The 26,438-nt window shown below is 40.1% G+C and overlaps 1 protein-coding gene across 1 annotated transcript in view; it reads left to right on the top strand.

Moving 5' to 3' along the window:
• Positions 1-26,438, top strand: part of CAMK4 (calcium/calmodulin dependent protein kinase IV) — a 149,594-nt gene that overhangs the window by 106,889 nt on the left and 16,267 nt on the right. The window contains exons 6-8 of the mRNA XM_048290934.1: positions 19,701-19,791; positions 21,583-21,657; positions 25,060-25,135. Of these exons, the coding sequence (XP_048146891.1) occupies positions 19,701-19,791; positions 21,583-21,657; positions 25,060-25,135 (242 nt within the window). The remainder of the gene's footprint in view (positions 1-19,700; positions 19,792-21,582; positions 21,658-25,059; positions 25,136-26,438) is intronic.

Raw genomic sequence — 26,438 nt, 5'->3', positions numbered from 1 at the left:
GTGCCTTTTTTTACTGATTTGCAGGGGTTTTATTAAGTTTCAGGAGGTTCAATCCCTGGTTGACTTCTAGCCCTGGTGATAATTGCTTTGAATGGAGAGTTGGTATCCATCCCTGTTGCAGGGACAGGAGAGAAGCACCAGGAATTTGGGTGTTACAAGCACTGAAACTCCTATCTCTACCCATGGTTATTCTTCAGCCGCAAGAAAAGGCTTTGATTTTCCCATTCTAGATTCATAGAATGGCTTAGGTTGGAACAGACTCTAAAGATTGTCTTGTTCCAATCCCTACCCTCACTAATGAGAATCATTTAAGTGTCCAGTTCAAGCCCCAGAAGTTTTAAAGAGTCTGTTTCTTTAAAGAAAATAGTAAACATGATGGACATTGCACTTAGGGAGAAAGGAGTTTCTGAGTGCCATTGCATTTCCATTCAGACATGTCATTGTATCTCAACCATTTGGAAAGGCACTTTGAGCTTGGTGTGGACATTCATCCCTATGATCTGTCATAAATCTGCCTTTGTTGGGTTTCCTCTGCATTTTGTGTTAATTTTGGGGGGATTTCTAAGCCGGGGAACATTGCTACCAAACAATAGTTGAGTGTTCATTCTAATAGGTAGTGTGTTCAGTTTAACAGGCAGATGAACTTATCGACACATATTGTTGATAGCACCAATGGGCTTATTCTGTTTCTTGAGAAATCAACACTTACTTTGAAAGTAAAGAACTTAGGTTTTAATTAACTTGGAAAATTCTTTAACGTGATTTAGCCATATAGCTGTTGTCTCTATTTCAGATAAGTCTGCTCAGACCAAAGCATTCTGCATGTAAAATAAATGCAGTGAACTAAAATATAATTTTAGAAATAAATATTTAAAACATTGTTTGTTTGGCTTTTATTAAGCTTCACCTGATTTCAGCATAAAGAGAAATAGATAGAGGGAAAATGGGTGTGCTGTGAGATGTAACCTGGACACACTGGAATAAACCCAGCATCAAATCTGGGCAAAAAAGGCTGAGGTTATGCTGGGTTATCCTTTCTGAGGCTGGAAAATACACCACTCTACAAAAAGGGTGTGCACACCCTTGTTGCAAAAATGAGGTGTCACCAAACAGATGCTCTGCAGCATCCCACTGCCCTCTTCTGGGTCTCTCTGGGGTGGGCTTGCTTCTCCAGAAGGAGAGTCCAGGCACTGGAAGCAGCAGCCATGCATGCTGCATAGCTTGGGGCAGGAAGGGTTGCTTGGAACCTCAGTTGTGCCTTGTTGGTTGATGGAAAAGAGGAAAAGAAACCTGTGTATTTCTGCCTTCAGCCACCATTGCAACAGCAGTTTTTTATCCAGGATTTGCCTTGAGAAGAAAGTGTTCTTAAAGCAAAGGAAATGGTGCCTTCAGATGTGGCTGGAAAAAAATAAATAGTGGCCTGCAGCCATTTACAAAAATACAGTTTTCTTGGTTGCCAAAATGAAAGCCTCTTTTTAGTATTTGTATTTTTAGTGTTTAAGGTTCAGGATTTTTTGGCATTTCTCTTGAAAAGAAGTGGCTTGTCTTGAGGAAAGGACTGAGATGTCACAGATTCCCATATTTAACTGTTCACTACAGAGAAGTGTATTCAGTCTCTAAGATCTGGTATGTGTAGCCTCAGGTGTTGTGCACTGCTAGGCTTTGGCTGAAGCAGGTAGAACTGTCCCAAAGACTGAAGCCCTTTAGACTACAGATTGCAGGTCCTGTCCTGAGTTTTAGAGTAGTTCAGTTTTGGGAAGTATTTTCCTAAAAATATTACACTTTTTCTAGGGATTTTATTAACTCGTTGTTGCATATTTAGTTCACAGTGAGTAATCATACCTCCAGATTTAATCCCTTTTGATTTCATGCAGGCTAGGCAAAGGGAAAGAAGATGCTTTGAATAGGGAACTACAAACCTATATGCCCTTTTACCAGAAAAATAAAAGCAAATAAAGCCTCAGCTGAAATAATTCAGACTCTTTTTTTATAAGATGCATTCCAGCAGAAAGCAGCTATAATGTAATACTTTCCTGGCAGCCACAGTATTATGTTATTGCATGACCTTTCCCTTTGCTTTCATAACTCTGCCTGCCCCAGCCATGTGTGGGACAGCCAGCTGCCTGCTGCCTCCTTCCAGGATGGTCACAGCTCACCAAAAGTAAATCCTGGCCTTAAAATCCTGGTCAAGGACATTATCCCTCAAGTTTAGTAGGGATTGATGTGCAGCACCAGGGACAAATGCACAGCTCCACATGGAAGTGATGTTACTGAAATGCACATTCTTAATTTTGCACCAGAGTGTAACAGGTTAAATGCACTTGCTCTCTTCTAAAGAAAATGTGTCTGGTTTAGTTTAATTCTTGTACCATGTGCTGGTGTACATTTATATGCATACAGTCATCCATGTAATGTGATAGTCTGTAACTTAACATTGCCTGCTCTCACTAGGCTCTGTAGAAATTTTTTTTATGTGGAAAATACCAGCTTTTGCTCACAATTCACAGGCATACTGTTACAATTCTGTGATAAAATCATCCAAAATCTGGGATGAGATAGCTTAAGCACAGTGACAGTTAAGATAATTAAATTTGTCAGAGAGGTAGGTGCAGTAAATTAATTATAATGGTGGAAAATGTTGGCATTTTTGTAAGTTTTCTTAACATTTTTTAGCTAGTCCTGCTAAATCATATGTTTGACGGTGTGCCTGATAGTTTCTGTTACCTTGTTTGGAAACAACACTGGCTTGTATGAAACTGTTGTGACTTTGTATAATAATATTTGTCTAAACACAGTTACTCTCATCTCTTCAAGTTCAAAAAAGCTGAATGATGACTGCACCAGCTGAGGCCCCAAAGTTTTGTTCACTGATTTAGCAGGGGAAAAAATACATACCTATACTGAAAAACAGACATGCATTACATAAAAGTACAGATTTTACTGTGATTAAATCCCCCACCCATGGTGATCATCAATGCTGCACTGAAGCCAGTGGAGTAAACACAGACATTAAATTTTGTCTTGTTGACTCCACAGTTTGGAAAAAGCATCCCTGACTTCACAGGGATGCTCACTTCTGGATCCTTGGAAGGATGCTCAAATCTGAAATTCAACCTTTTGTTTCCATTGTATCTGTAAGTTCTAGGTTTTGTGGTGTTGCCATCATAGATATATCTTGTCACAGAGAGATGAGCCATGATCATGAGACCAGTCAGCTTTTTGCTACTGCATTCCTGTTGGAAACCTCCTTTGATCTCAGTGATTAGGTAACAGCTGTGGGTTTTCTTTCCATCGTGTCCATTCTTGTCTTGACAAACAGCATTTGTTTCCTCTTGCAGCCTACAACTATTGTTCGGCTAAATAAGCCTGTGTGTTTAATCTCTGCTCACAAGAACATGGACTTCAGGCTTAATGGATTTCTTATTCAGAGGTCTGAACCTGATTGCAACCTGTTCTGGGAAAACTCCAGTCCCATATAATATTTCAGGCACCCATACTCAAAGTAAAATAATTGAAAATTTAAAAAAATCTCCTGATCACTCAGATAGCCCTTATCTTTACATGTATCACCTTATATATGTAAAATATTGCATCTCACTTATTATTCTTCTTTTGCAAAATGAGAATTCTCATGTTCTCCAAAATTCCCTGCTTGTTTTTCAGTCCAGAAAAGTCCCACTATATAAGTTAAATGTTACAACATATGGTAGCATCATCAGCCTGTTTTGGCATCTGGTCTAAACCAGAGTTTTGTGCAGCAACACCTCTCTCCATGACAGTATCTCTGCTGCTGCATCTGAGGACTGCATTTGTCTGTTGCAAAAATGGCATCACTCCAAGAGTTCACCCTGTGCATCTGGGATGTACTCATAGCACATCTTGTGGTGTATAAATATATACTTATATAGATAAGTATCTCTCTTCCTCTTGCATTTCCAGCTGATAACTCCTCTTCTGTGAGCTCAACAACTCTATATAGGTGTCCAGTAGCACCTGGATTACTACCCTTGAGAGAAGTTGGTATTTTACAGATTTCTGTGGTCCTGCCAACACTGAATGTGGTTCATCTCTAGAGTGGTCTTATGAAACTGGCTGTCTTTGCTATGTGAGGAAAACAGCAGAGCTGTGTGTACTACAGGATGTGCTGCCAGGATGCTGGAAGATGCATAAAGGTGGACGGAGGCTGGTACTTAAGACAGATCTTGGAGTATCTGTGTAAGAGAAGCAGTGCAAGGAGTGTGAGAGACCTGAAAGAAGGAGGTGGAAAAGCTAAAACAAAGCATGTGATAATAGAGGGACAGTCCTTCAAACGAGCAAGAAGATACCAGTAGTTTGACTATTTGGCCCTGTGGAATGAAGAACTGGACAGAGAAGAAATATAAAGTACCTTGAAACTAGCTTAAAAAAGAAAAGAGAGCAGCAACAGAAGCAAAGATGGGTTACAGGTAATCAATTAGCAAGACTATGTGGGCTAAGTTGAACAATGTTAATTATCCAAAAATCAGCATAAGTAAACATTAAAAACCTAAGCAAAAGAATGCACATAAATGGGAGACCTCATCATAGACAAGACTGTGTGGAAGCTCAGCCTCGTAGTCTGCAGTGCTATCTTTGGTGTTTGACAAAAGTCTTAGTGAAACATATCTTTGCCAATTTTATTTGAGCCTCACAGATTGAAAAATGTATTTTTCAGCAGTACCTTTCCTTTCCATCACTATTTCAGAGCTACACGTTCTCTCTGCACCACACTCCCCCTTGAACTGGAGCTAAGCAGTCCATTAAATCATTCCCCTTTGACATGTTAGCAGCTTGAGTTGCTCTTACCTGACAGAAGACATTTCTCATCTGAACGTCTTCCAGTGCATCACTGAGCAGGCAGAAAAGTCATCTCATCTTACTTGTTTGCAGTGTTTTGTGTACTGGGGCTTTGGCTGAGCAGAGATCATCTCTCAGTGTGATGCTCACCCTGGCAAGCACTGAGTTGAGATCAGTACTTAAGGGTGAAGTTGTCATTTCCAGTTCATCAGTGACATAAAGTACTCCTGGCTCATTGTTTCCATTTTGGCTTTCCTACTTTCAGCCTGTGTCCTCCTCCAGCCCACCTGCAGAAGTGCTTGCAGCTGGCTCTTACCCAAGAAATAGGATTTGATGCATGGGGTCAGATTCCCTATGTACCAAATCCTATTTCTGCTAATTAGCACAACACACAGAAGCCACCAAAAACTGCAACTAAAAACAGTTCAAAAAGCTGTATGTAGGGTTTGAGCCTGGCTGGATGACACATGCCCACCTAAGCTGCTTTATCCCTCCCTTCCTCAGCTGGGAAGAGGAGGAAAAAAAAAACAACAAAAAGCTCATGAGTCAAGGCAGGAAGAAATCTCTCAGCAACTTCCATCACAGGCAAAACAGACTCAACTTGTGGAAATTAGTTCAATTTATTACCAATTAAATCACAGTGTGATAACAAGAAAATATTCTCACTTCTCTCCTTGAACTGCTGTTGCTGAGTTGAGGGGAACTTTTCCTCCTCATAAATACCTAATCCCAGAGGTGCTGCCACTGTTGCTGATGCTCTCAGCCCTGGGTCCATCTTGGAGCCAGCTGGAATTGGCTCCGTTGGACAGGGGAGAAGCTTTTGGCAGCTTCTTGCAGAAGCCATCCCTATAGTCCCCCTGCTACCAAAACATTGCCATGCACACCCAGCACCCTTTAGTACAAAAGGGAAAGAAAAAAAAATACCATAGCATGTAGTCTTCTTGATAGCTGTACCGAGCATCACCTTAGAAGAAGTTCATCCTTTTACCCACACACACTCACCCTAGAAGGTTGCCCTGAACACTTGCGACTTTTACAGTGAGGAGCCTTTTTCTCATTTCTGGCCTTAAAATATTCATAGCTGCTTTCTGGTTCGTTTTTTTTGTGCCAAGAATCCCTTAGCTTAAGCCCGTTCCTTCCACCCTGCCTGGTGTTTATTGCTGTGTACTGGTAGAGGGTGGTCAAATCCTCCTTCAAACCTGTACTTTGCATTGCTGAGCAGGGCAATTTTGGCAGTGTCTCATCAAACAACAGCCTCTCCACTCCTCCATTGATCTCTGGTTTTCCAGAAAAGGTTTCTCCACACCAAGTGCTTTCCTTGCTTTGTGCTCCTGACTACTTTGCATTTCTCCTACTGATCTCTATTTCCATCAGTGCAACCATCAGCTAGACCAGTAAGACACCTGAGGTAATGTCAGATACCTTACTGATATCCGGACATTCATGTCTGTGGTGGTTTCATGAAGTTTACTGATTGAAACCTCTGAAGAGGAGGATTTTTTCCCTCTAAACAGTCTGCAGGCAGGGTGGTGTTGTCTCCTTCAGCATTGGTGTTTACATTCACAATTTGCCATTGAGCCTAGTCCGGCTGTGGTTTGATACGAGGAGGTTCATCTGGGGTAGGAATGGCACCCCATGTTCTGAAATATGTTAGAATTAACATTCATTTATCTTCTTTTAGCACTTTTTAGCCTTATGAAATTGTTCAGCCATAGCCTGCAGAGGCTGAGGGGACTCGGGTTCTTCTTATTTGTACCATGGCAAATGGTGAAAGGTCATAGCAAACCAGAAACCTCTGTGATTAAAAAAATCATAAATGATGGTATTATAAATTTTGAGATGATGAAAGCCAGGGTGTTAAGAAGGGATATATTTTCAATCATCCTCTTCACAGTTCTTCAGTCAGGTTGTTTTCTCATTCTGATCAGTAGCAATTTAGCTGTTTACTTGAATGAGGCCAAAATAACTTGTTCCTGTTTATATGGATTTACTTTTAGATTCAGAGATGCGAGACAAAAATTTTTTTATCCCAGCTGGCATTCCTGTTTCTCATTACATGTTTTACATTTATTAACTGTTATTATGAATTTCTATACACAAAATTTTAATACTATCATCCCCTCAGTTTGGAAGTTATTCTAAAACCATAAATACATGTTATATCTCATACCGATTGCTAAACTAATCAACAAAAATCTGTGGACATTAATAATCTGTGGACCAGATTATTAATTATCCTGTTGTGCTCTTTTAGTACGGGAAAAAAGTTAACCTCAATGCTAGTCAAGTCTTTTGTCCTTGATACAAAAAATATAATCCTACATTAAAATACAAAAAGAAAAATATACTGCCACCCTATCTCCATCCTTCAGAGCCCAGTGATAACATGTGATGAGTGGTGGTCATTACATTTAATTCCACAGTTTTAAACCAGAAGACCTCAACTGTCTTTGAGAGCCACGTCAGTGACTATTTGCTGACCAGGGGCACAGGGATGTTTGAATTATGGTGGTAGTGCAGTACAAAACATTAAACTAGCACACACATCCTGGTTTCTTTGAAGATAACAGAAACATTTCACTGATTTAATGGGATTATTTGCCATTTTTCATGTGTGGTTGATCCTATTTCTAGCTCTAAATCCTATTTGAAAATTACAGTGGCCTGTAAGACAAACACTTGAGCTGCTTTTGCACCCCAGGCTCCTCCTGTCTGACCACAGACCCTGAGGCAGGCGCTGGAGGTGACAGCGGGTTCTTAGACATATTTTATCACTATTCACCATGGAAAGCACTTGTATTACATGAGTTTGTCACTCTCTTTGAGAAACAGCTCTGGAAGTTGCAGTTTGGGACAGGTTGGCTTATTTGCGTTGGGAATACAATCTGTCCACAAAATAAAGCCAAAATAGTGGGGCTTTCTTTTAAGTTCCGTGGCTTTGTAGAATATGTTGTTGTGACAACCTGTTGTTGTATATGTGACATAGCACAACAGTTTTGTTCATATTCGTATGCATTTTTACAAGGATTTTCTGAACGCTGGGAAGAGCGTGGCACACCAACTAAGAAACAGAAATTTAATTTTTGTAGTTTCTTATGGACATCTCCATTACAATAGCAACATTTGGAATTAAGAGAGATTCACATAGAAACCAGGAAAAATATTTGAAAACATGATTCTCAAGATTCTTCAGTGACAAAATTTTAAATTAAATCACTATCTGTCTTCCAGTATTAGCAGATCTCATAAAGGAAAATACTTGTAGCCTTCTGGATATTAAAACAATAATCATATGGTGTATTTTAAAAATTGGCAGCATTGCCTGAAGTTCTGGACTAGAGCAGCAAAACCACAGGGAGGTTTCTTTGTTAGACCAAAATTAAACATCCCATTTTGATCTGTTTCTGGTGTTTCTAAAATGGAGGAACTGATAGCAAATTCGGGTTTACAATTTGGCATTTCTCAGGGTGGCACTCAGTATTTCAGAATTCCAGGTGTCCAAACAATGAACATGGAGTGCCTTGATGAAGTCGTCATGATTCCCAGAAGAACGTAAAATTTTCTTCCACATTCGAGTGTCTGCACAAACCATGTAATATTCTTTTACAGAAAACTCATATTTATAGTAGTGTACAATCTAAGAAAGGTTTTCAATAGAAGCAGTCACCTAGGTATCAGAGATATCTGCAGGCTACCTGACCTCTTCCACTTACTGACAGATGAGAATTTTATACCTCCTTCCAGTTATGTTTTTACAGGCATAGGTAATTTTTATTATTTTGATTTTCTAAAATACCTGATTTCCTTACAAATATTGCTGGTACCTTTTAAAGTACAACAAAAAAGTCTGTTCCTAATGCCATCACCTGAAGAAAAATTCAGGCTCGGAAACCTAGAATGGAGATGGGTCTTACAAATTCTCTCTGTTTTGGGATCCTAAGTAGCTGTCCGTGAAGTTTGGGTTTTTTCACCAAGTGCCCATGATAGACCATAATAGATATCTTTTCTCAATTTAAGTATTTAAATTTCCTGTTGTAAAAACATGAAAGTTGGGGATCGTTGGCAGGTCTAGCCTGCAAGGTGTACCTCAAGCAAGGAGATGCCTGAGATATGATGTTGCTGACAGAAATGATATTTTGATTTCCTTCCTGATTTCAGAATAGGAGAGTGTGTGTGTCACAGTTCTGTGAGGCTGAGATCAGTCTTAAGTTTGCCACACCACCACTGTGGTTTAATGTAATGGCACCTGGAAGACTGAGGTTGGCTTTTGTATTGCATGGGCTGAGGGCTCATGTCTAGCAAATGAGTAAGTGGAGACTCTTCTGTGCATGTACTCTTTGAGGGCTATGCTGTTTAAAACTACATTTTGTAAAAGTCTGTCACAAAAGTAAAAAAAAATTATTATTTTTTTTATATAATATGGTTGATGCAGCTTAAATGTGTGGTCAATATTAGGCTTAGCAAGTGATGCTATTACATGCAGGCCAAACTTGACCATTCAAGGAAAGCAGTATAATTAACATAAGACAACATCTTTGTGTTATTTACACATAAAGAAGGATTCAAATGCAGGATTATAAGTATCCCATAGATTAAATTATGTATTTAAAATGATAGACTTTTAAAAAATGCATCGTTTGGAACAAGAGTTTCATGGATGGACAAGAGAAATTTCATCCTCCTTGGTTTATTACCCTGAAATCTCACCTTTGAAACAATTAAAAGTCTGACCCTACCAAAACAGTAATTTTCTGTCAGCAGTGCCAGCTGGCTTGTTACAGACCATATCCATGCCATTAAATTGTGCCAGCCTTCAAAAAAAATGGCCAAATTGCCTGATGTGAATATCCTTCGGCTTGAAAAGCAGGGTGTTGTTTTGATCAGTGCTAATTTACCCAGGGCTGTTCTAAACACTTGAACACTGTAGACAATTGAGTATTGGCACCCAGGAGAACTTTCTGACATGGCTTAACTTAGTAGTGTACAGTACAGGCAGAACAAAGTCTGCTTGTTCAAGAGCATATAGTAAAGACTGTAACTTACCCATTTAAGGGCTGCATTACTTTATGAAATATCCTTCTTAATAAAAGGAGATAAATTAATCAAAATGAAATTTAGTGCTTTGATTAGAATACAAAAAAATCAATTTCTTGCAAAAAACCTAAAATATGTTGGGGCAGAGTGAACAGATGTGCACCTGTGGCTAGTTAGGGCATTGTATTCTGGCCCTGTTACAGGTAGCCTCAAGCTGTGGCTATGAAACCCTGTGGTCAGTGAAACCCAATGCTGCCAGAAATAGTTTTCCATCAGCTAAATGTCTCTCTGATGATGAAAGTCATTGGGACCTGAGCTAGCACCAGCTATCATTGAGAGCAGATTTAGATCTATTCTAGATTGGTTTTCGTATGTATCTCTTCAATTTCCCAATGGCAAAGCCAAAGACATTACTGGCTTGCAAAAACAGTACTTGCTTTTCAATAACCTGTTCAGAATAGAGAATCTACTTAATTTTTAAATTTGCTAGAATTGCAGAGATCTTGCTGAATTTTGTATTCTGTATAGGGATAGCAGATTGATAAAAGCCTTTCTGTAGATTTATGCCAATGGCTAAAAGGAAGAAACCTGATTTTATAAAATTGCTCCCTGCTTCCTTTCAAATTTGTTGTAGTAGCATTACCTTACAAAGGCACATTAGTGTATTTATGAAACTTTTGAGGTTGTTTTTTTGTAGGTTGGTCTTAAAAGAATTCCATCTCTAACGCTATTTAAATATTTTTTCATGTCTTGAAGTTAATTAAAAACTCTTGTGTATTAGCAATTTGTTCGGTTTTTTGCTTGTTTATGTGACTGTGGTCAAGAAAGTAAAAAATGCTGGAAACAGAGAGCGAGAATAACAAAGTGGTAGAATGTAATATGCATGTGATGCTTTTTTTGTCTTCTGACCTCTATACAAACCATAAAACCTCAGCACACTGTGGAGCGTTGGTTGTGAGAGCTTTCGTAAGTGAAGGAGATTGAGCAGAGAGGTTCTGTGTGTTGAACAAAACTGTAGAGGAAATGCGTGCTCGTACAAGGGCAGAACTGCACTGCTAGGTTTTGGCTTTTGCTTTAAGAGAGGGGGTGTTTTTGGAGGAGTTTAGCTCTCTTGGGTTTTTTTGTACCTCACAAAGAAGTGTACTGTACCTCAGCAGGTCTGACAGATCAAGTCACACCTGTTAAGTAAGTTCTGCCCACTGCAATTCTGTGGTATTATCCTGCATCTATTACAATGGTTCTTTTGAATTTCACCATAAATTACTGAGTTTTCCCAAAACAAAATACATCCTTCACCTTTTCCATATCCAACTGGAGAGGGAGCAGGCACTGGGAAGGTGCCCAGTCTGTGTGGAGACTGCAGTGGGAAGATTGCCCTGCATGAGGGGTCTGGGCAATTGCAGGAGAAGATGCATCCTCTTTGTCTTCTGTACCCCAGACATGCAGAACAAACAAACAAACAAAAAAACCAAACCAAAAAAACCCCAAAACCAAGCAACCAACCAACCAAACAAACAAAAAAGAAGAAAAAATAAAAAAAGAAAATTAAGCAGAGTGGTTGTATGAGCAACATGGTAAATGTATGTTAATTCTTCTCTGAATTCAGATAGTCTGCAAGTGGGCGGCTGTTCTGGATGGATTTAAGAAAAAAACACTATATCAAAGCTCTTCTATCTATTCTGTTGCTGTGGCCTACTTACAGTTTAAGAGGAGAATTTCATGCCACTGCAGACAGTTATCTCTCTGCACAAAGCCCGCTCGTTTGGGAATTGTGTGGGAAGGTGTGTGCGTTACCGTCTCCTACATATGTCAGATTGTACAGAAATTACTGTACATGATTTGCTGTCACCACACCTGGTGTAGTGTCGTCATCCCTAAGGCTGCTTCACTCTTCTAGAAGCTGGAACATTCAAAAGATAAAAATGCTTCCAAATGTAAAATAAAATTAATTGTGGGGAATGCAGCTGAAAATTTATATAACCCAACTGCTTAATCTAAAACCTCCTTTCTGACCTATCTCATAACTTTGAATATTGTAGATCAGCAAAGAAAATAACCAGATTTGGATTTATTCATTTATGCTAATGCATTTTTTCATTCTTTTTCATAATACACAGATTTATTATCTGAAATTATAAATCAAATTAGTTGTGTTAATGCATACTTATGCAAGGTACAAAGGCAAGTATTCTTTGTTCCACTAAAACAATGTTCAGTTAAATTAATCTAACTAGGCTAATTGACATTTTATGAAAATGTTTGGAAGTTGGTTTATGAAGTAGCAAACATAGTGGCATACTCCTATTTCTCAGAGCAACCACTAAAAGCAAGACAAGTGCAAAGAATCAGATTTCTGCGAGGTGTTTGTAGGATTTTTCATTATTTGTGGCCTTTCTAAGCCTCTGTTTTGTTGTCATCCAGACACTGAATTCCAAAACTTGCTGAAATACATCCAGAAAATAAATTGATGTTGGTTTTGTCCTCTGTGGTGATAAAATGGTCCTCTGTTCATTCAGTCCCAAAACCAACATAACTACAGGAAAGAAATGGTGGCAAAGGGGAGATAAGGATGTGTATATAACTGTAACTTGATCTCACACTTTTATTACTGAAACCTTGTTGATGCCTCTGGAGCTGGGTTCTGACCTTACCATTGACGATGTTTTTTTATTTGGTGTCTTTTTTTGAAGCTCTTTAAGTAAGAATTCTAACATACACTTCTGCAAGACCTCTAAAAACAATCCCTGTATTTTCAAAATTATTTCCATTCTTGTGTTCTATTTTGTACAGAAAAAATTTAACACTAAATAATGTTTTTACCATGTAAGCAACAGAGTCAGATAAATGCACTTTTCCATAATCAGCACAAATAAAACTATCCAATTTCCAAAGCCAACGCATATAGGATTTCAAGTCCTGCTCTGCATTTAAAGTTATGTTCTGCCTGGGGGATAAATGAAGCACAGGAACAGGCTGCTCATGGTAGCTGTATTACTATACATATTTTAAATAAAATCTGACAAAGTTGAAGTAGAGGAATGTTTACATGGATTTCAGTGGGGACAGCACGGTTTCAAAAACAAATTATTGTGTGTCCCCATTTCCCTTTGCACTTGTCACTCTGACATCTGTGCAGCTTACATGCCTCAACAGTTTCGAAAACGTGGAAACTGAAATGCAGAAGAACTGCCTGGTTTGCCCTAGGATAGGCCTAGGTAGCTCCAGGTGATATACCATATCCTCTTATCAATCTGTAACTTCCTGGCAGTTGTTGAACCTCTGAATTGCAAGTTGGCCGATACATGCATGAGATTGTAACAGTACATAGGTGCTCACCAACTATAACATTTTAGATATCTCTCAATTTCCCCAAGCCGCATGTGCCTTGTTTTCCAAAGTCTGCACCAATGTGGAATGTAGGATTCCAGGTACATTTTCAGTGATGCATTTTGAATGTTTCTCTGTACTCTGTAAGATCTGTGCTGAATGATTATTTTAGGTATTACGTGGAGACTGGCTTTTCCATTCTACTTGTATAAAGTGAAATCACTCACCTTCCTAGGACTAGAAAACAGATTTTTTTTTTCCAATATCTTTCTGGTTTATTAAAAGTTGATTTAAGCTTCCTCTTAACTGATGCAAAATCTGTATCAATTAACCATGCCTTATTCAAACAGTATATGGCTGTAATCAAACCAAATTACTGTGCAGTAGCTTTCATTATGCAATGACACTCTTTTGTGCAGCTTTTGTGAGGGCTACAGAACGAGCTTAATTACAAGTCTAGACATTCCTGAAAAGGGAGCAAAAAAACCTCCCTGTTTTCAGTTCCTTATGCATGTAATGACTGCATTTATAGCAGAAGATGTCCAGCGCTGGCTTTGGTTCAAAATCCTACAGTCCTGGTTTCATAATGAATTCAACATGCAAGTCCTACATATATTTTATCAAGCAATGAAACTGGTGGAAATTTTCCGTTTGAAAACATGCGTGAATCTGGTATTCATGACAGTGGCTGTCACATTTTCAGCATCCTGGACAGATATTGCTGTGATGAAACCACTGCACCCACCACATCAGACATCAGGCTTCTCCCCACTGCTAAACCAATGCACACAGAAACCAGTCATCATCAGTCCTTGAATAAAGGTCACTGCTCAGGAACAGACCATCCTGGAGTTAAAGGAAAGCAGAGAACAGGTCAGGGTCTTCATGCCTGCACTGGAATAACTCAAGGAATTCAAAGGCTGAAGCCAGGAAGGCCAAGACAGAAAATGAGAATGCATCTAGCATGAGATAAGAAGGGTAGCAAACTTAATCATCCTCGTAAGAAGAGCTACAGGTGAAGGAGACCTACTGAAAGATATCTAGAAGAAGGGAGCACTGTTTCTGCCTTTTTCTTCTCTTCTAGTTTCCATTAAAAGTTCAGTTATACCTAGATGCCTAGCACATTTAATAGCAGTGACTGAGCTGTGAAGATGAGCCTAGAATAGGAAAAGATTAAGTGAAAATTAGTTTCAGAGTGTATTCAAATAATTTAGATATTCTTAAAATTGTTTGCACCCAGTGACCTGCATAGTACAATCTTTAAAGAACAAGCTTTTTAAGCCCAAAATAGATTTAATAGATAACACTCACTTCACTCACTTAGGATGGAGGCTGGGCAGAGAAGCAGATATATGTAGTACTCACTTCAAGAGGAAGAAGGAACGAATTAACTTCACTCCCCCAAAAAATCTGAAGTAAATTGTGAAGAACAGAATGTGGGGCATCTGGGGGATAACAAGGCATGGAGGTCATCAGCAAGGTAAGATTTTGTTCAGATCAACCCATGCCAAATCAGGCTGACTTTTTCTCAAGCAGGGTAAGGGACATTGTTAGTGGGGGAGAAGCAGAAGATATTGCACCTACTTGACATAAGTAAAGCTTCTGGTACTTGACTCATCTGACAGTCTTACAATAAATTAGGGAAATACTATCAAGGTTATGTCATTTTAAGCTGTCTAGAGCCTGGTTGTTTCTACTGAGAGGATGTCTATCAGTGTGTCTGAAGATCAAAAGTGGAGGTTGGGGAGAAGCCTTCCCTTCTCTGCTTTTTTAGGGTTTTGGTTGGTAACCTCATATGATGGAATAGAAGGTCCACTTATAAAAAATTCTGTACACCATAAAATTGGAGAAAGGTTCAGGTATGTTGCAGGGTAGGATCAGGAATAAAATAACTTTGCTAAAATTCAATGTCCTTTTTGTACATTCAAGGACAGTGGGAAAAAAAGAGAAAGGACTTGAAGGTTGCACTGGATCAAAAGGCAGACAGGAGTGGTATATGTTGGAAAAAAATGGCAAATACATTTATTAATACATTCTATAAAGTTTTTCATGTCACAACAACTGGAATGCATTTTTGCATTTTAAATACATTGGTGCAAATTGACATTGACTGGAGGAGAGAACAAGAATGACCACAAGTCTAGAAAAGGCTGAGCAAACAGAAGTCCTTCAGTCTTAGAGAGAAGAATGCTTGTGTACATGGTAACAAGTATTCAAAAGGTTCTTGCAAAAAAAGGACATAATCTGCTTTCTGCCTCTACTGCATATAAGAAACAGAGCAATGGGCTTCATCTGCTCTTGTCAAAATCCAGGTGAGTCGCAGGAAAGTACTTTGTAACAGTCAGGAAAGCACAGCCCTGTAATAAATTGCTTGGGGAAATTGTAGAGTCTCTAGTAGCAGAGGTCTGCAGGAAAAAATTGAACAAACTGTTGTAGGTGTAATTGGTGCTGCCAAGGAGCATAGAGAAGAATAGACGATTCAGGTTCATTACAGCCCTACTTTTTTACAGTTCTGTGTACTGGGTACCATAAATAAAATTAAGGGATAAGGCTAGAGTTTTAAGCAGTTTGCATTTGTCCTTTTGTTATAAAATCTTTCAAGTTAGATAGGTACTTGAATTATTAAACAAAATAAAGAACAAAAGGAACTCATGCAGCAGAGTTAGAGTTCTTTAGAAAAAAGCTTAGGGGAAAAAAAAAAAAAAGACAAAAAGTCTTTCTATTGCAGTCATAGTTAAAGTCATGGAAATTGTCCAGTCAGGAGTTGCTGTTGTGTACCCCAGGAGTAAAGGCCAAAATGAAGACTGCCTTCATTTTAAGCAAGTCCTACAGAGAAGGGCCTGTATGTCAGACTCAGCATGACCTGGTGTCATGATGAGTCTGACCTCAAAGTTTATCAAAGAGTACTGTGCTACTCAATTTTGTCATAAAACTTTTGTCCCGGATTATCTGGGATGTCTTTGTTTTCTTTTATTGGCTGGAATTCTCTATTGAAAATCTGAAGAAAGTGAAACCAGGATATTTTAGCTACAGTGAGAGTACCACATCATGATCACATTTTAGTGTGCATGCTATATTAAACTGTTCTGCAGTGCTGTGCATTTACAAACTCTACATCCAGCCATAGAAATGAAGTATTTTCCAAGTCTTATCCATACATTTTATGTGGGGAAAGCGATGTAATTCAGCAATGCCTAGGGTCATAACGTGAACTCTGGAATGATATCTGGGCCCAGATCCTGTCATTTCATCACATAACTTGGTCATTGAGAGACATAGCATATAAATATTAGAGCACAGGATACCTGTCTTATAATGGAAGTGTCTTATAATGGAAGTGCACAATGCCCAGATCTTTACTACAAACTGGGAAAATCTTTGAAGTTATGCTACAGAGACTCTGCCTGCAAAGGAACATAACTTTTATTAAAATCTGTATATGAGAAATAAAGGGAGAGCAATCAAAACATAGCGCATATAAATTGAGATAAGTGTTATACGAAGTGGATTATGCTGATTTACCTAAACCTGCTTCTCAGCCAAAATATTTTAGCTCAGAATACTGCTCATATTTATACAAGACCAAGTAGTAGTCCTGTCAATAGCAGGAGCTCTAACACAACATGAGGAGCAGAGCTATTGGGACAGATGAAAATTTACCAACGTGTTAGTCCCAGGGAATCTACAAAGTAAGGCAGCAGTGCTGAAAATGGACAGAGTGTTGCAAGGGGGTTGTGGAGCGGGAAACTCTCCCAGTGAGTGACTGGCAGCTCAGGCTGGAGCACAGGGGGCCACTGCATCTGCTGGAGACCTTTAGTAACAAGGCTGTTTGGAGGCAGACACCTTTTGCAGAAATCCAGCCAGCTGTCTATCCCCTCAGAGGGCTATCCCCTCAGGGGATCCACAAGCCTGACTGGTACTTCCCTGAAGAATAGGGTATCCACATCAATAGAAACACTGGGGGTTTTTTGTTGGGTTGGTTTTGGGGGTTTTAACCATGTTGCCCTTTTGTCTGTTAGTTCATAACAAAACTATTGACCCTATTAGCCAAACTCAACAAATTTGATGTGTTACGAAAGATACAAGCTGCCAACAGTAGGTCTGTTAAACCCAGGACCTGGCAGCATGAGGCAGCCTCAGCCATGTGCATGTCTTGTCCCAGCCCAAATATGAAGTCAAGCAGGAGAAACAATGGATGAGGAGAGGAGCAAGGGCTGATTTTAGGGTGTGACATGGCAGGACCTGTTTGGGCTGCAGAGAGATGTCAGAGGAGGAATTCTGGATTAGATGCTGGGAAGATAAGGGGCGGTGTGGTGAAGAGGGAGTAGGTGCAGGTGTTGTGATGAGGGCACATGAGAGAGAGACCTCAGATAATTGCAGTGACAATCTTTGAAGGCATGGGTTAAGTTATTGAGGCAATTTTCATTTTTTGGGCACCCCCATCGTGTGATTTTTATGCAAATGGTGGGCTGGACAGAGGAAGGAAGTTTTCCTACTTGGGGTTTTGTGAATTCGTAACAAAAAAAACCAGTTCACACTCCAAGTTCAATACAAATTGATTAAAAAGTCAGTCAGTCATGAGGCACAAACGTAGTTAGCAGATGTTCTCAGTTATGGTTCTTGCTGTGTCTGAGAAGGAGCCCCACAAGCCAGTCTCATTTTATGACTTAAAAGGGAGGAAAAGTTGAACAGCTTCTCCCAAAGTTTGTCCCAAAATTCCCTCCCACAAAAATGTGTTTCTGGAAAGAGAAGAAAATTTCTATGTTTTCGGCCTCACAGCATAAAATGTTTTTAAGATTATGGGCATGTGTTGAAAAGGACCTGCTAAAACACTGCAACAAACTTAGCTGGAACATTTCTCTGCACAAATTTGATCAGGGATTTTTTGTGCAGATGAATTGGAAGTGTCTGTTTTCCACCAAGTGATCGTGAAATGTCTGATCCTTCTCACTCCTGCAGAGGCAGCTAAACTGATTTGCAGCACATGAACACAGATCAGTTCAGACATCTCTTACTGTCCACCTCAGTCTGATGGCTTTTGGTCACTTCCTGTGTGTCGCTATCACCTCACTATCAAACACATCCCTGCTATGCCACGGGAGCACCTTTGCTACAGTTATGCCTTCACTGGCAGATGAAGATATATTTTTATGCAGGGTGGACATGATTGTTTGCAGCCATGCAGATGTGGCTGCATTAAAGGATGTAGCAGGGTACAATCCATCAGTTTCCAGATGTTGTTGGCTGTTTTTACATTGGATAATTGATTAGTTATCTCACTGTAGAAAACAGCTGGAACAAACACATATTTCCACTGTGAAGAAAAGTGAGAATCTTTGGCTGATCTCCAAAAGCCACATCATGACAAATCCTGTGACTTTAGGATTGCAGAGGAAGTCAATAAAAAACAGTTATTGCACTATGAGAAACACACAGGTGAAAAGCACAGAGTGTCACTAAAACAATGCCCAAGGGCAGAGCAATTATTCTTCCTTAATGTTATTTAATCACTGCCAATTCATACAAACTAAAATTCCAATGAGATACACAGTCAAGAATTCACCTCAGATGCTAACTCAAGTGCACAATATAGCTGTGTTGTCTAGGTGAATATTCAACCATTTGTCATTTCCTGCATAAATATGCACACAGACTGGGTTTTTTTGGTAGTGGAAGCACAGCTGAGGAGATGCTACTAAAATGTAGAATATGAGACTTTCGAGTAAGGTAATGTGATTCTACCCTTAAGCATTTCTCTTCTAAGACTTCAGAGCTTTGTGTGAACATTTTATCAACAAGAAATACAGAAATTATTTCACTAGTGTATCCTTTTTTGTCTATCAGTATATTGTATATTACATATTTTTTTAATATTTCTGTCCATAGCAGTGTAAGTGGCAGCCACGTGTTCTAGAAATTTTTCTTTCCATTAGTGCAAGGCAGGAATTCAATGGTGAGTGAATTCACATGTACTGCCTGTGCTTTGGCAAGACAGATGGATTTTTGGGACTTTGTAATTGAGTGGTTTTAAAACTTGTAAGAAGTCTGCACCAGTGGACTCTGAGCATTTTGTAGCTGACCCAGGACACCTACTGCATCCTTTCGACTCAAATATGTCTATTAAATTGTTTAATAGTTATTTGACCATTTTTCTATCTCTCAGAATGTTATAATGTACAGAAACTATCTTCCTCTGAGCTGGACTTCCGCATCTCAACATTTATTAGATTGCTTCTTAGGAACTACTGCTGTATTTAAAATTCAAGGATGCTTTCTGAGATGATTTTTGTTCCCAAATGAATATGATCTCCACCTTCCCAAATTTTATTTTCATATTCAGATTACAGTATGAATTCAAGGATCCTATGCTGAGCAAGTTTGCAGAAAAAAGAGCTGCTGAAAATTAATGAAGCAACTCTGTGTCACACAGAGCAAATGTTAATCTGCTACTATAGAGAATTAGAAAGATGTCAACTCATGCTTGACCGTTCTCACTTACATGCTTTGTCTTTCTCTTTTTTTAGTACCTGCATGCAAATGGGATTGTGCATCGGGACTTGAAGCCAGAAAATCTACTCTATGCAACACCAGCACCGGATGCACCATTAAAAATTGGTGAGCAGCATTAAATATGTGTTTCCCTGCATCAGTAATATGTGCTAACTGATGTTTGGAGTATATGCATCTCACGATCACCCTGTTTGAAGCCAGTGCTTAATGAACAGCATGTTACTTCAGCGGCACAGCTGTACATAGTAGTTTCAAAACCAATGCAAAACTAGATGCTTGCTTAGAGAATTTATAGCCAAAATCATGCAAAACGTGGCAGAGAATAAACCACTGAGAACGAGAAGGATCATGAGAACAGCATAAAGTTCTGTGCAGCACTTCTATGCCCCTTTTTTTCCGTTGAACTAGTACCTTAAGCGGAAAGATATATTGGCTTGAAAATAAAAATGTACAGATAAGTGGTAGAAAGCAAACTGAGCAAGGCTGACTTCAGTTTTGAAGGCAGATTTGAGGCACACAGAGAGATCTTTGCAAAGAGCACAGGGGAGCTCTCTGAAGCACGGTCAGCATCACAGAGGGGGTGAGGAAGGACAAGGCTCTCCTGATCAGGAATGTATTGTGCCAGTTCTGTTGGAGATGGCAGACACTTCCGAATGGTATGACCTCCAAAAGTTCTGGACACGCCTAGTTTTTGCCTGAGCAACAAGGAGTGTCTGTGCAACTCTTTTGAGCCATATATCACCAGTTTGGAAACACCACTCCCTTAGGAGTGAGTGTTTCCATGTTCATCAGGCTGGTGTTCATCATGGGTTTCTGGAGCCAAATTTCCATGAACTGGCCTCAAGCAATTTAGTATAAATTTCTAGGAATGTCTTGGCTCTCAGGGTGATGATATCTTAATTTATGTCTTATCCTAGTTCTTATCTTTGATAATAAGCTCTAAACTTGATAATTTAATGCAGCACCAGTGGTTTTGGTTTGACGTCCACAGTGTGTAGGCCTTTTGAAGCATTTCCTAAATGCCACAATTCTTCATGTTCCTGGTAAGGTCATTGCCTTATTTAAATTGAAATCCAGTTTACAATGAGTGGCTGTGTCTATAAAAGTAAACTGTATTTTTAATTAGATAAATAATAATACGTAAAGGATAGTCGTTTAGGAACTGATCTTGAGTCAAAACATTCTCTTTTATGTTCAGTCTAACAAAACAAAATCAAATACTTTTATTTTACATTTTTAAGGCAAGGGTGATTGTCATTACCTAAACTGGAATTTGAATAAGCTCAGTTTATTCTTGGTGAAAAAAAGAGTTGTGAACACTTCCATTTTTATGACTTTTAAAAAGGAGTCATGCAAGTACTGTGTGTATTGTCATGAAGCCCTTTCTTTCTGAATAGTAATTCAGGGTGGAAACACTCCAGAAAGGATGATCAATACTTCTTCTGACACCATCTTTATGCACCTTTCTATCAAAACACTGCTGGGATTTTGTCTTGCAGAGACTACATACTCTGACCCTTGTCCAAAAAAGCAACCTGAAATTTTTCTGATAATTTTATTGGATTACTCACAGAGTGGAAACTGCATATATACCTAAAATACATTTCTGGATTTCTGCTTGTATGCCTTTAGGCCTCCCACTGTACTGGCTTTGCGCAGTTTTCAGAGTAAAATACAAGCTACATTTCTGTCAAACAAGAGCCAGGAATACTCATTTGTACGGCAAATTTTGCTTCTGGATTGCAGTCTGGGTAGATTCTTTAAATCAATGCTTACTTCTCGAAATGTCAGTACCATTCATTTAATGTATAAATGTTTATTTAATTGCATAAACAACATAAAAACCACATAATTGCAGGGAGTAAGAACATTAATATTCCCAAACCATCTTAACAGCTGACTTTGGACTTTCCAAGATTGTGGAAGATCATGTGACCATGAAGACAGTTTGTGGAACTCCAGGGTACTGTGGTATGTTGTTTTGTTACTTACTTTTGCTTTTATAACTTCAGAGTCAAAGGAAAGAGGACACTGGAGAAGACCATGAGATCACTCTGTTACCTCGTAGAACAGCTGGTAATGCAATTCAGGTGACATTGTCATTGTCTATTACCTTCTATGACATTGCCTGCAAAGCACACACAGGTGCCAAATCTGCTTTAGAGCAGCACCTAACTCCAGTCCAGTTCATTTCACAAAACTGTATTTCACATATTAGCTATTAATATTCTGATTGTCTTCTCTTGGGACAGTGATACTGGCAATGACACACATCCATAGTTAGAGCTTAGCCCTTTTTATGCCCAACTTTGTATACAATAAAAACAGGATAAGGCTTATTCCCATAGAAGAGCCCTCAGAGTTATGTTGATTTGGTGGGAAGGATTGAGGCTGAATATCTCTGCAGAGAAGAGAAGAAAGGAGCTTTGTGCCTATAGTCATGTGCCTATAGCAATCCTTGATTTACAACTCAAGTTAACTGACCATGCAGAATTCCTGGTGCCCGGAAAGTATTCAAGCATTACTTCCCAGAATTGGAGGAAACCCAGGAGAAATACTGTTTAAATGCCAAATTAAACTATGAATAATTGATGGTTCTGGGCTGCCAGCTCCCACATCCTGCCCACCCATCTATCAGCAGCTTCTCCAGAAAGGACACAGCAACAAAAACACATACTGGAGTCTGAATACTTTGGCATCAAGACTTGACAATCTACAGTCCTTGGGATGTGCAGATGGATGCAGAGGACTGAAGGCACAAAGATGATCACAGAGAACTTAGTTTGCTGCAATCTTGTGTCTTCAGTGAACTTAACAAGAAGAACAAGTGATTTCTGAGAGTAGCACAAAAATTAAGCCAGTGCAAAGCAATGATTCATGATCAGTCTGTTACAGGCAACATCTAAACTAACAGCAGTGTGTCAGACAAATCCATTCACCAAAAGCAAACTTCTGGAAATCTTAGAAAGTACTAAAAACCATTCTGTTCATAGCTCTGCAAGTGTTATGTGGGAAGGGGAAGAGATTGCATTGATGCATGTAAGTACAGCCAGCCCGCTGTGCTCCAGAAACGTGGCAGTCATCCCATGTGCACCACAGATCCAGTGGGACCAGGGTCCTCAAGCTGTGCCTGTCAAGCTGCTTGGGCAGACATTGACACCTCTTGACGGTTGCAGAGCTGGAGTTCCCCAAAACTGCCTGGCCTTTCTGTCTGCTCCTCCCTGCAGCAAAAGCAGCTGCCTGAAACGGTCTGTCTTTCCTTCCAACTAAAACGGAATATCAAAAATAAAGCTTAAATAAAGTGCCAAGTGAATAGAATCATAGAATCATGAAGGTTGGAAAAGACCTCCAAGATCGTTAAGTCCAGCCACTAAACCATGGCACTAAGTGCCATGTGCAGGCATTTCTTGAGCACCTCCAGGGATGATGACTCCACCATCTCCCTGGGCAGCCTGTTCCAATGCTTAACCACCCCTTCTGTGAGAAAATTCTTCCTAATGTCCAACCTGAACCTCCCCCAGTGAAGCTTTAGCCATTTTCTCTTGACCTACCATTGTTACATGGGAGAGGAAGCCAACCCTCACCCCACTACAACCTCCATCCAGGTAGTTGTAGAGACCGATAAAGTCTCCCTGAGCTTCCTTTTCTCCAACCTATACACTCCCAGCTCCCTCAGCTGCTCCTCTTAGGACTTATTCTCTATACCTTCACCAGTTTCATTGCCCTTCTCTGGACATGCTCCAGCCCCTCAAGGGCCTCCAGGATGTGAGGGCCCCCAAACTGGACGCAGCACTTGAGGTGTGACCTCACCGGTGCCCAGCACAGGGGGAGGGTCATTGCCCTGCTCCTGCTGCCCCAGTCTTGCTGACACAGGCCAGGAGGCCCTTGGCCTTCTTGGTCACCTGGGCACAGCTGATTCATGTACAGCCACTGTCAACCAGCACACCCAGGTCCTTTCTTGCTGAGCCATTTTCCAGCCACTCTGCCCCCAGCCTGTAGAACTGCAGGGGGTTGTTGTGGCCCAAGGCAGGATTGGCATTTAATTTTGTTGAACCTCATGCATTGTCCTTGTCTCATGGATCCAGCCTGTCCACATCCCTCTGTACAGCTTTCCTAGTCCCCGCCTGACTTGGTGTCATCTGCAAACTGACTGAGGGTGCCCTCGATCCCGTCGTCCAGATCATGATAAAGACGTAAAACAGGACTGGCCCCAACACTGAGCCCTGGGGATCCCCTCTGGTGCCCAGGCACCAGCTGGGTGTAACTCCATTCACCACCACGCCCTGGGTCCAGATGTCCAGACAGTTTTTTACCCAGTGACACCACCACTGTCCAAACCATGAGTGGCCAGTTTCTCCAGGAGAATGCTGTGGGAGACAGTGCTAAAGGCTTTACTTAAGTCCCCATAGACAACATCCACAGCCCTTCCCTCATCCACCAGGTGGACCACCTGGTCATAAAAGGAGATCAGGTTGCTCAGGCAGGACCTGCCATTCCTGAACCCCTGCTGGCTGCACCTGATCTCCTGTCCTGTATGTGCTGTGTGATTGCACTCATGATCTTCTCCGTGACATTCCCTGGCACTGAGTTCAGGCTCACAGGCCTGTAGTTCCCTGCATCCATCTTCCAGCCCTTCTTGTGGATGGACATCACATTAGCCAGCCTCCAAATCATCTGGGACCTCCCCAGTTAGATGGGACTGAAGATCAATGATGCAGAGCAGCTTGGCAAGCTCCTCCACCAGCTCTCTCAGCACCCTTGGATGAATCCCATCTGGTCCCGTGGACTTGTGAGTGTCTAAGTGGCTCAGCAGGTCACTCCCTCCCACCTCTTGGATTGCACAGGGTCTGTTCTGCTCTCTGTCCCTGTCTGCCAGCTCAGGGGCTGGTTCCCTGAGGATAACAGGCCTTACTGTTGAGGTCTGAGGCAAAGAAGGCATTAAGTACCTCAGCCTCTTCCTCATCCTCAGTTCCAGTGTTTGCCTCTATATCCAATAAAGGGTGGAGATTTCCATTGGCCCTCTTTTTGTCGCTGATGTATTTATAAAAACACTAAGTAAAATACTGAAGTTAAAGCGCCACCTTCTTGGTCACATTGTATCTCCAGTGCAGCTGTAGCTTTCTGTGGTTCCTTTTGCAAATGTAAAAAACAAATTGAAGCCGAAGTACACTTCTCATTTTATTCTGGGTCTGCCTGGGCATGACTTCTCTTGTTTTATATTCAGTGAAGGGAATCATTTGCCTAATTAAGAGATTAAGGGGCAGTCCTATCTTTTTATAAAAGATACAACTGTGCATGGACTTTAATTGACTTTGTGACTGTTATTTCGTCACTCAATTTTCATGTTACTGACAAGTGTTTTGTCCTCTGCAGCACCAGAGATATTACGGGGATGTGCCTATGGCCCTGAGGTGGACATGTGGTCTCTGGGGATTATCACCTACATCCTGTAAGTGCAGACAGTGCTACAGAGAGGTTCACTTTTTAGCACCCATGACACCGTGAGCTGTGCCATTGGAAAAGACAAGATCCTGAACTTTAATTATTCTATTCCTAAACTTACTGAAGTAAGTCAAATCCTCGAGGAGCATGGCAAAGCAGTTTAAATATTTGATAAATACAACACTTCTTCCTGAACAGCAGCAAGATCTGTGCAGAATCATGCTATTAATGTGAATGAGTATAGACCAAAAGTTCCAAACAGCTGTGTCTAAAAGTAGGTATTTGTGTCTAAGTCTTATTGTGGCTAGTCATGATTTAATTGGTAAGAATTGTAATTACTTTATTGAATTGATTGAATCTTTCTAAGGAAGACTATTGAGAAGGGAAAATTGCATATGACGTATTGACTCTCCTCTTTACAGGAGAGTAATTATGAGACTTAATTTAGACCCTTGGCAATGACAATGCTAAGACAGCTTGTGTAGTTATATACAATATTTCTAGGATGCCTTTTATGGGAATAAAATGAGATTTTACACAGGTACCTTAAAGATATGGAGGATTTTATACATGTGGACCATTATCCCTCCTCTACTAGGATTAACTATGTCCAGCAAGTACAGTGTGCAATAATACAATTATTTTGTTTTCGTTTTTTGCAAAGAGAGAATTATATTCTCTATGTTTGTACTAAAAGCCCATGTAAGGATATATAAAAACTCTGATGGTAATGTCAGGAAACATCTTTTGTTCTGCACATAAGACTTAAATAGTTCACATGTCTCCTTTTGGGTACCTGTAAATAATAGGCTACAATATTCCTACTTGCCATTTTGTTACCTGCTCCTTTTTAAATATGTGTATCTTTGTGTCAAGGTCTGGTTTAAGATCCAGACCTTGTGTTGAAGATCACATCTCAGATATTGCCTGCCAGGTGTTCATTTCTTGTCACTTCTAGGGTTTCCACTCATGACAGAGAGATATGAAATTTGCCAGCAAAGTGGTCCCTTAGACTGGAGAGGTGACTTTTGTTGTCCCTTTATAAAGCCACCTAGATTAAGTTATGGCCTTTCCTAGTTATTCAAGGCTTAATGAAGTTGTAGTACTTCAAACTAAGAGCTTTTCTTGAGCAGAATTTGTTTTCAAATGTAGGCAAGCTCCAACCAAACTCCAACCAATTCCTACCTGAATTCCTATCTGGAGTGGCATTTTCTATATGCAGCTTCTCAAAACCTCCCAGCTGTTCAGGAGATGCTCCCAAGCCACATTAAACCTCTGCATGTGTGTAAACATAAGTGTGTGAGTTCCTG

Source organism: Corvus hawaiiensis, chromosome Z, assembly GCF_020740725.1.
Source record: "Corvus hawaiiensis isolate bCorHaw1 chromosome Z, bCorHaw1.pri.cur, whole genome shotgun sequence".
Taxonomy (NCBI): domain Eukaryota; kingdom Metazoa; phylum Chordata; class Aves; order Passeriformes; family Corvidae; genus Corvus; species Corvus hawaiiensis.
This window is presented reverse-complemented; position numbering and strand designations above follow the sequence as displayed.